General features: G+C 40.2%; 1 protein-coding gene across 1 annotated transcript in view; it reads left to right on the top strand.

The window, feature by feature from the left end:
* The first annotated feature begins 2,685 nt into the window (after nt 1–2,685).
* Nucleotides 2,686–10,397, top strand: part of GLDN (gliomedin) — a 38,444-nt gene continuing 30,732 nt past the window's right edge. Inside the window, exons 1-2 of the mRNA XM_073618691.1 lie at nt 2,686–3,231; nt 4,796–4,847. Of these exons, the coding sequence (XP_073474792.1) occupies nt 2,857–3,231; nt 4,796–4,847 (427 nt within the window). The 5' untranslated portion in view covers nt 2,686–2,856. The remainder of the gene's footprint in view (nt 3,232–4,795; nt 4,848–10,397) is intronic.

The raw sequence follows: 10,397 nt of genomic DNA, 5'->3' as shown, positions 1-10,397 counted from the left end.
ACACTTAGTGTCCAGTTTGTCCACTGCAATGTCGCAGTCCCACTATAAATCATTGATCGCCGCCATTACTAGTAATAAATAAATAAATAGAAATTCCATAAATATATCCCATAGTTTGTAGACGCTATAACTTTTGTGCAAACCAATCAATTAACACTTATTGGTTTTTTTTTTATACCAAAAACATGTAGCAGAATACATATTTGCCTAAATTGATAAAGAAATTTGATTTTTTATTTTTTTTTTAATTGGATGTGTTTTATAGCAGAAAGTTAAAAATATTGTTGTTTTTTTTTTTTTTAACCGTCAGTCTTTTTTTGTTTATAGCACAAAAAATAAAAACCACAAAGGTGATCATATACCACCAAAATAAAACTCTATTTGTGGTAAAAAAAGGACAGCAATTCTAATTAGGTACAGTGTCGCAAACCACGCTATTTTTTTGTTAAATTAACACAGTGCCATATCGCAAAAAATGGCCTGGTCATGAAGGGGGGGTAAACTTTCTGGGGCTGAAGTGGTTGATATGCAATCCACTGGCTTTTTCAGCAGAGTGGAGAGGGATATTCTGGAAACATGAAGAATAAAACTCTATCTGCTGGCTTAAAATAAGAATATAAAACATTTAAGGAACTTTTGATTTCTTCCTGGCTGTGAAAAACAACTACAGAACGCTTCTATTAATTATCTATTAACCTCTCTAGCGGTATTCCCGAGTGTGGCTCGGGGTGAATTTCCAATACCAAAAGCGGTAACTCCCAGCCACACTCGAGATCGCATCGCAGGATCCAGGCAAAGCTACTTACCTTGTCCCCAGGATCCGGCTGTGTCCGCTCGATCTATCACAGTGCCGAGCTCCGTTCCCTGCGAGTGACACGACGCATTGGGATGGAGCCCGGCGCCAAATTCAAAAAGTTAAAAACACATAACACATACAGTACACTGTAATCTTACAAATTGCATTACTGTATCAAATTATTTCACCTCCCTTTTGTCCCCAGTGCTTTGTCCAGTGCCCTGCCTGCAGTTTCATATTATATACACTGTTCTTTCTGCCTGGAAACTTGAGATTGTCCATAGAAACCAAAAAGTGTCCCTTTACATCAGAAGCGGTTTTAGACCAGCTAGAAAACAGCGATAATAAATTAGAATCACTTGCAGAATTGAGCGATATTGATTTGTGGGGAAATTCGACATCAAACACTGAAAGTAATGGCAGCGACAATTCTGCAACTAAGCAAATTTCAGTGTTTTTGATTTGATTACATTAGTGAATACATTTTATTATTATATTATTATTTGTTATTATTATTTATAGTTATTATATTATAATTTATGATTTTGTGTTTCAAACGTTATCATACCCGGGATGTCTACTAGACTCTGGTTTAGACAGATTTAAGTGTGTTATTCCTAAGAATTACAGGCCTATAGTATAAAACGCCAAATTCCATGCGAATTCCATTCCAATTCCATGCAAAACAATGTACCATTTTCAGCATCAAAAATCTGACATAATCATACCGTCAGGAAGGTTAAGCAGAGGGGAGGGGGGGGGGGTGTACAGGAGTCTACTCTAATGATATCTGAATCTTAGTGCCTTACAAACTGTCCGATGTGGTAGCCTTAATGTATATGTGAAAATAGTAAGCATTTTTTTAAGATAAGGTATAATGGTGTATCATGTAAAAAGTATCAATCCAAACTATGACAGTCTTGAGTCTGTTTATAAAAGAAAAGCAAGACAAAATGTGAAAACATGAGAAGTTGACAATGGTGACTAATCATATTTCGCCTTGTATTGTTTGGAGAATAAAACAAAGCTATTGATCGGTCACCATGGGAAAAATCCTATTTTTTAAAAAATTTTCAATGTTTTTATAAACAGCCTCAAGATGTTTAAAACAATGGTGGCGTATTAGGGGCCAATATTTTTCAACAACTGTTGTTTTGCATCCTAGTCTAAGATAACAGAAAACAATAAGTAGTAACTGCTTCACCAGGGGACATAAATATTAAAGATTACATTTTTGTATACAATGGATATAAAAACTGTCCGGTTTCTGTTATGTAAAAAAATGAGACAAAGATAAATCATTTCAGAACTTTTTCTACCTTTAATGTGACCTATAAACTGTACAACCCAATTGAAAAGCAAACTAAAATCTTTCAGGGGGAGGGAAGTAAAAATAAAAAAATAAAATAACATGGTTTTATATCCACTGTAGCTAAAGGAACAAGTCTATATCATTACAAATATTCTTGGTATGAGATGCATAGAACATAATATTCACATTTTATATGAAATACTTTTAAAATGTGCTGCAGTAAATACAGCCACTACTACTAGGAGCAGCGGGAACAATGTATTGTATGATGTATTTTATTGCTCATGATCTAGAAAATTTCGATTTTTTTACATATCTTCTGTACAATGACAAGCTCTGTCTTTCAGCTATTCGTACTTCACGTTTGTTTAGTAGGGGCCACATGTTCCATTCCTCCAAATAATGAGGACGTCTTACTAAACTTTTCTGCCAATTCTTTACTAACTGCTGATACATACAATTAAAATGTGATGAGGTTTTTAACAGTTGTTTCCAAGCTACCATCTATTCCCGTACAGGGCCCCTCCTTGCCTTTCCTGCACACACGCCTCTGCCATCACTTCCACATCATTAATTTGGATCTCAAAGTATAATCTTTGTCAAGCAGCCCACGGCAACTCAAGACATTTAAACAGGCTCCAGCCCATGAAAAGTGCTTTGTGCCCTGAAGAAGACACTGTTCTTCTGCTGGAGGATTAGAAAGAAGGAGGCTGCATAGATAGTGCTTGCTTTTACTTCAAATATTGGAATGGGGACTCAGAGGGCTGTGACTTTACTGGCTTGTTCTGAAAAGGACAGGTGTAGTGCAGCACTCAGAGGTGTCATAGCTGTACTGATCATTTTCACAGTACTCAATGTAGGAGGAACCTTATTCATTCTGCTGCAATGGAAGGACATTGCTTCTAGAGTCAGGTTGCTGGAAACCTACCAAAGACCATCCCAGGAGGACCTTCTGACATCTCACCTGACTCAGCTAATATCAGAGGTTACCACACAAGACAATGAACAACCAGGACCTTACATATCCAGGAACAAACGGAGCCATCACCACAGGCCACAGGAGTCTTACATTCGAGCGGAAAATGATGACATGCTCATGATGATGACATATTCAATGGTCCCGGTAGAGTAATCCAGGGAAATCATAACATGAAACCACTAAAATAAAAAAATGAATAATTTTTACATTAATTTAACTTATCAAAAATCTGATTATCTTGTTTTCACTCACGTATATAATAATAATACGACTGATACTATTTTTGTTATTGTTATGTTATTTTCTGCTTAGTAAGAAAAAAATATATATAACTAGGATTTTCCAAAAAAGTACTTCATAGATAAAATAATATGCACTGTCCTAGACTGACAGACCAGGTTTCAGTAAGTAGTTTGAGTTACTGCAATACATTACTAAACATAACAAAAAGAGCAAAAAGAAGTATCTAAGACTGATGTAGTGGAGCAGAAAAATAAATTATTTAGATCATTACACATTGTACTTTGAAGCTACCAAAAAAAAAAAACTGAGTTCAAAAATTGTCTGTTACAACAGCAAACAAGCAAATCTCTTGAATAATTTTCTATAAAATTAAAATTCTTTGTCTGTGAATGACAGTGCTGGATGTTTAGCTCCTGAACTGTATATTCTGGATTGCACACAAAGCATATTAAACATCAAGCTGGGCATATAGTACAAATCTTTTGGTATCTGAATATGTAGTGAATATATTGCAAATGCAATGCATTTTTTATTAATACTAGTTAAATTGTAATAAAATGACATGGACAACAGGGCATCTTTATTTCCACACAATTAGGAGTCTTGTTTGACAATTAAGAGGCCAACAATGTTAACACATTAGATGTTGTCCCCAGGCTATGCAATTTTTGGAAGTGGCCAAGCCAGTACTGTAAATGTCAAAAGGTTTTAAAAATTTGAAACATTAAAAAAAATAAATGAAAGTAACATGCAAACAACAAAATAGGCTTGCATTGAAAAGATGAATAGAAATGAAATGTTTTCATAATCAAAAGAATTGTAAATCATTCTGTCAGTTTGACTTTGGTGTATAGAGGTTCATTATTTAAAACTTATTACTATTTTGTGCGTTATTAAAGTGTCTCCACAGGGAAACAGTTTAATCAGATCTACTATTCAAATGACTGTTGTTTGGTGTTATTAAAGCTGAACTCTAGGCAAACCACTAAACATATACATGACAGCTGATATTTACTTAGATCTGCCGCATATCACAGTCCTGCGTAGCAGGGGATTGTCCCTAATCTTCTCTGCTGCAGTTTCACTTCCACTTACTGCTTTGTTCTCCACCCCCATCCTGTGACTGGATAGTCAAAGGAGAAGCAGCATACTGATGAGCTCATCTCTCTGTCACTTTGTACTCTTCTCCTACCAGCATGCTCCTTGTACTTCAATATCCCTGATTTTGTCTCCTTGCGCTGCCTCTCTCTCCCTTACTCTGAACTTTACTATACAGGGACTGAAAGACATTGATATCAAATCGGATTCAGGTGCATACACTGCATTTAAATAATTACATATAAGCATGTATTACTGAATACAGAGTGTTTTTTTATATCTTCCATGGAGTTCAGCTTTAAACAACTATTGTTATCATGTGTTAAGATTTATAATACATGCAATATGTATTTTTTTCATTGCTAAGGTGCGAGTTATGCTAGATTTATGCAACAGTACAAGAGGAATCTGCTTAACAGGTACTTGATTTGCTCTTATTTTAATTACAATATTAGAAATAATTTGTAGATTATTTATATAGTAGGAAATATTGCTTTATTTGTTTAGTGAACTCGCTGTGTTCCATCCACAAAAGTGAATTGGGCTGCCATTTTTCATTTGGATTTGAGTTACAATCTGTGGCTTCCAACTCCTCATATCTGTCGAGAAGGCAAGATTTGACACTAAAGAGATTGAAGTATCAACACATAGTGGTGATGTGGATACCGGAAAAATATTCAGTGCCACATCCTTACATATTATGTAAATAGAAAGAGAATTTTGGGCTTGGGACTTTCTTGGCACAATAAGATTATTGTGCCAAGAAAGTCCCAAGCCCAAAATTCTCTTTCTATTTACAAGATTTGACACTAGAAACTAAACACAATGTAATAAGAGATTAAAGATAAGTATATCAGTTCATAGTTACATACAGTAGTTGGTGAGGTTGAAAAAATACACAAGTCCATCCAGTTCAACCTGTGATGTGTGTGTGTATGTGTTTATGTCAATAGTACATCGTATATCCCTGTATGTTGTGGTCGTTAAGGTGCCCATCCAATAGTTTTTTAAACTATCGATGCTTCCTGCTGATACCACTGCTTGTGGAAGAGAATTCCACATCCTTACCGCCCTGACAATAAAGATCCCTCTACGCAGTTTAAAGTTAAACCGCTTCTCTTCCAGTTTTAGTGAATGGCCGCGTGTCTTTTTAAATTCCCTTTCACTGAATAGATTTTTCCCTATGCTAGGGTCACCAGTAAGGTATTTGTACATGGATATCATATCCCCTCTCAAGCATCTTCTCCAGACCTAGGGGTTAGAGGAGGAAAGCAAGAAAAAAAAAATATTCTGAACCAAATAGTGTACTAAAATATTTACCAGTGCCCATGAAATGCAGCCTGAGCAGTGCCAATTAAATGCAGCCTGACCTGTGCCCATTGAATGCACTATTAAATGCAGCCTGACCTGTGCCCATTGAATGCACCAATAAATGCAGCCTGACCTGTGCCCATTAACAATGCAGCCTGACCTGTGTCCATTAACAATGCAGCCTGATCTGTGCCCATTAACAATGCAGCCTGACCTGTGTCCATTACCAATGCAGCCTGACCTGTGTCCATTAACAATACAGCCTGACCTGTGTCCATTACCAATGCAGCCTGACCTGTGCCTGGCGACTAGAAAGGACATTATCACATCCGCCTGTCACTCGGATAGAAGACAGAGCAGCAGGAGCGGCCGTACTCCATTCGGCCGCTGGGGCTGCTGTCTTCTGTGAGTGATGGGCTTAGCCAGGATATTGCCAGGCTCGCGGGAGACGGCCGCCCATTATTGAGACATAGCGGCGATGGGGGGGGGGGCAGGTCTGTCAGTATTCGCTCCATAAGACGGGGGAAAAAAGTGCGTTTTATGGAGCAAAAAATACGGTACTTAAAGAATTTTTTTTTTTTTTTTTACTCTCCTCCACTATGTGCCTTTCGTGTTCTATCTTAGCCACCCTGATTGCACACTTACATTTCCTATTGCATTCTTTGTAAAGTTGGAATGCTGACAATGACCCCTCAGCCTTGTATTTTTTGTAGGCCTTTTCTTTTGCTCTTATATGCATTTTTACGTTGGAGTTTAGCCACCTGGGATTTTTTTTAGCTCTTTTAACCACTTGCCTACAGGGCACTTGCACCCCCTTCCTGCCCAGGCCATTTTTCAGCTTTCAGTGCTGCCACACTTTGAATGACAATTGCGCGGTCATGCTACACTGTACCCAAATGAAATTTTTATCATTTTCTTCACACAAATAGAGCTTTCTTTTGGTGGTATTTAATCACTTCTGGGTTTTTTTTTTACTAAAAAAAAAAAAAAGAAAAACATTTTTTTACTTAGTTCCTGTCAGTGAATTTTGTAATTAAGTAATTTTTCTCCTTCACTGATGTGCGCTGATGAGGTGGCACTGATAGGCTGAACTGGTGGGCATTGATGAGGTGGCACTTATGGGCACTGATTAGGTGGCACTGATGAGGAGGCACTAATATGCCGCACTTATGGGCACTGATAGGTGGCACTGATGGGCACTATTAGGTGGCACTGATTGGCACTGATAGGCAGGACTGATAGCAAGCACAGACTGGAATCACCAATGGGCACTGATTGGTGGCACTTATGGGCAATGGAGGGCACTGATTGCTGGCACTGGTGGGCACTCATCACTGGCACTGGTGTCACTATTGTAATCAGGGCACTGATGATCAATGCCCTGATTACATGTATAGATGTCTCCTGTGAGGAGATGCCGCTGATCGGCCCTCCTCACCACACACTCTGTCAGTGTGAGGCGAGGAGCACCGATTACCGGCATCTCCATGTTTACATGTGACCAGCTGTGATTGGACACAGCCGATCACATGGCTACAAAGATCGGGGTCGCGCTGTGTGCTGGCAAAACGGCGTGACCACGATCGCCATGTTGCGCACCCCCGGGGGCGCGTGAGAGCAGCCGTTCTGGGACGGCATCATATGATGCCATCCCGGAACGAGAGCCACTCCGCCCCGCAGTCATTTGATGGTGGGCAGGCGGCTACTAGTTAAACTTATTTTCCCATTGAAATGCACTGGCCAATACCTTTATTCAGTATGCTCTTAAAGCACTCTCATTTTCCTCTATGTTCTTTGTTCCTAGGATTTTATCCCATTTAATATCATTTACCAAAGAGGGCAGTTTAGGGAAGTTGGCTCTTTTGAAATTCAGTGTCTTTGTATTGCCCTTGTGTATCCTAGATCTGTGATTTATACTGAAACAAATTGACCTATGGTCGCTGTTTCCTAAATTGCCCCGTATTTCTACATCCACGATCAGGTCTGTATTGCTAGTAATCAGTAGGTCTAGTAACCCATTGTTTCTTGTTGGTGCATTCACCATTTGACCCATGAAATTGTCCTGCAAGACATTTAGGAAATGGTGAGCCTTAGACGAATGCGTGGTTCCTTCTGCCCAGTCTATATCTGAATAGATAAAATCCCCCATTATAATGACATTTCCCATCCTTGCCGCCACTCCAAGCTGTGATAGGAGGTCCGCCTCCCCCTCCTTCTTCTGGTTAGGGGGCCTATAGCATACACCCAGTATTAGCAGTATTACATTCCCCTTAGTTTCCTCCCTTTGGAGCTCTACCCACAAAGATTCGGCCTCCTCCCTTGCTCCATTAGCGATGTCATCCCTCACATTCACTTGCACATCATTCTTGATATACAGGACAGGCATACCACTGCCCCTTTTTTATCCTTCCTATCTCTGCGATATAGGGAATACCCCTGAATAGTTGCCAACCAATCATGAGAGCTGTCAAACAAGTCTCTGAAATTCCCACAAAATCGAAATCCCCCTCCTACATTAGCAGCTCCAGTTCTCCCATCTTGTTAGCTAGACTTTTGGTGTACAAGCCTTGTAATTTTGTCCGGTTGCATACTATTTCCTTGTTAGATGTTATGAGGCTGCAATTTGGATTTGCCAACTTACTTACCTTGGGTTTTGGTATTCTAGTGACCCTACCGCTAATGCCCCCAATATTACCTGCTGAACCTTGTTCCATGCTGGCTATCTCTAACTGTGGACCCCCCCATCACCTAGTTTAAAAGCCCCTCTAACTATTCGGCCATCTTCCCTCCCAGCTGAGCTGCACCCTCCTTTTAGGTGCAGTCTGCCCCTGCTAAAGAGTCGGTAACCAACTGAGAAGTCGGCTCAGTTCTCCAGTAACCCAAACCCCTCCTTTCTGCACTAGCTCCTCAGCAACTTGTTAATTTCCCTAATTTCCCACTGCCTCTCTGGTGTGGCTTGAGGTACCGGTAGTATTTCTGAGACTACCACCTTGGAGGTCCTACTCCTCAATTTAGCTCCTAAGTCCCTGAAATCGTTTTTTAGGACTCTCCATCTTCCTCTATCTTATTCATTGGTACCCACATGTACTATGACAGCTGGGTCCTCCCCATCCCCACCAAATAATCTTTCCACCAGATCCGTGATGTGACGATCCCGAGCGCCCGGTAAACAACATACAGTTCGGCGCTTCCGGTCTTTGTGACAGACTGCCCTCTCTGTCCTTCTAATAATTGACTCCTCTACCACCAGAATCTATTTTTACTTACCCTTAACCTCGCTCCAGCCCTCACTGGAGGAGTTTTTCCCCTGGCAGCTAGGGCGTCGCTCTGCTCCAGCAATGCTGGTCCTTGACTGGTTTCCCCAACATGACGCAACAAGGCGTACTTTTTGGGATGTTCCAGCCCAGGACCAGGCTCCCTGGCACTTTCCTCTTTACCCTGCCTAATTGTCACCCAACTACTATGCTCTGGTGCCTGCATCCCTGTATCTCCACCCGCCTCTGTGCTGGCCCCTGACATTACCTGTCGGGTACATTCCCAACTCTCTTTTAGTATGGAGATTGTGCTCAGTGTTGCCAGTTGCTTCCCTAAATTCAGGACCTGGGCTTCCAAGGAAGCAACGTGCTTACATTCTGTGCAGCAGTATTCGCCCTTGATCGGATGATCGAGGAACGCGTACATGCCACAAGATGTGCACCGAGTCGCATGTCCACACCCGCTGGGCATCGTACTCTGTCTTATTAGCTGTTAACTAGCTTCCTGACTCTAATTTCCCAGTACACAGTTACTCAGTAGTATTTAGTCACTTGCAGTACTCAGTACCTCACAGTTACTCAGCAGTACTCTATTACTCCCAGTCACTCAGCAATACCGAGTTACTCAGTAGTACTCAGTTACTCCTAGTCACTCACCAGTACTCAGTTACACAGCAGTACTCAGTTACTCCCAGTTACTCAGCAGTACTCAGTCACTCAGCAGCACCCAGTTACTCTGTTACCCAGCAGTACTTATTCTGGGGTAAAAGTTGACCTGGATCAGCCTAGTTTGCTTAAGGATACACTTGTTCTTCTTAATGGTTCGTGCAAGTGGCATTTTAGATGCTGGTGACATTTGGCAGGCTCTCCCATACTGCTTCACATGCCTTCTTATTTCTACCTTTTGTCTTCTTGCCCTGTACCTCAGTCCGCCTGGAGAGGTTATCAGACCCAGACCCCATTTAATAGAAAATTATAAAGATTGTGGGTCAATTTTGTTTTAATCATTTTCTCTATTTCTCCATCCTAAGATTACAATTGAAAATATATATTTGAAAATTGACAAAAGCCTGGCCAATAAGAGAATGGCAAGAAAATAATTTACCACCAGTCACTAGTGCTCTTCGCTACAAATGATCACGGCTCTTATCAGAAGCTACGAACATAATAAATACCTCCCAAAAGCGATATAGAGCAAGTAATATGCAAAACTGATATACAAAACTGTAACATATAACTTGTATACTTATAATCAGTAAAAATCAGGGAGGTGTAACCCTTAAAGACGTGTGTGTGAATGAAACATCACGCCACTGTTTCAGGTTAGTAAATCTGGCCACGATTGTTTGTTTTTACTGAATGTCTTACCTATGCTGCAGCTTTTTATGTTACTTTTCAATTACA

This window comes from Aquarana catesbeiana, linkage group LG03 (assembly GCF_042186555.1).
Source record: "Aquarana catesbeiana isolate 2022-GZ linkage group LG03, ASM4218655v1, whole genome shotgun sequence".
Lineage (NCBI taxonomy): Eukaryota > Metazoa > Chordata > Amphibia > Anura > Ranidae > Aquarana > Aquarana catesbeiana.
The sequence above is the reverse complement of the archived record's forward strand: the minus strand, read 5'-3'. Positions and strand labels throughout refer to the sequence as shown.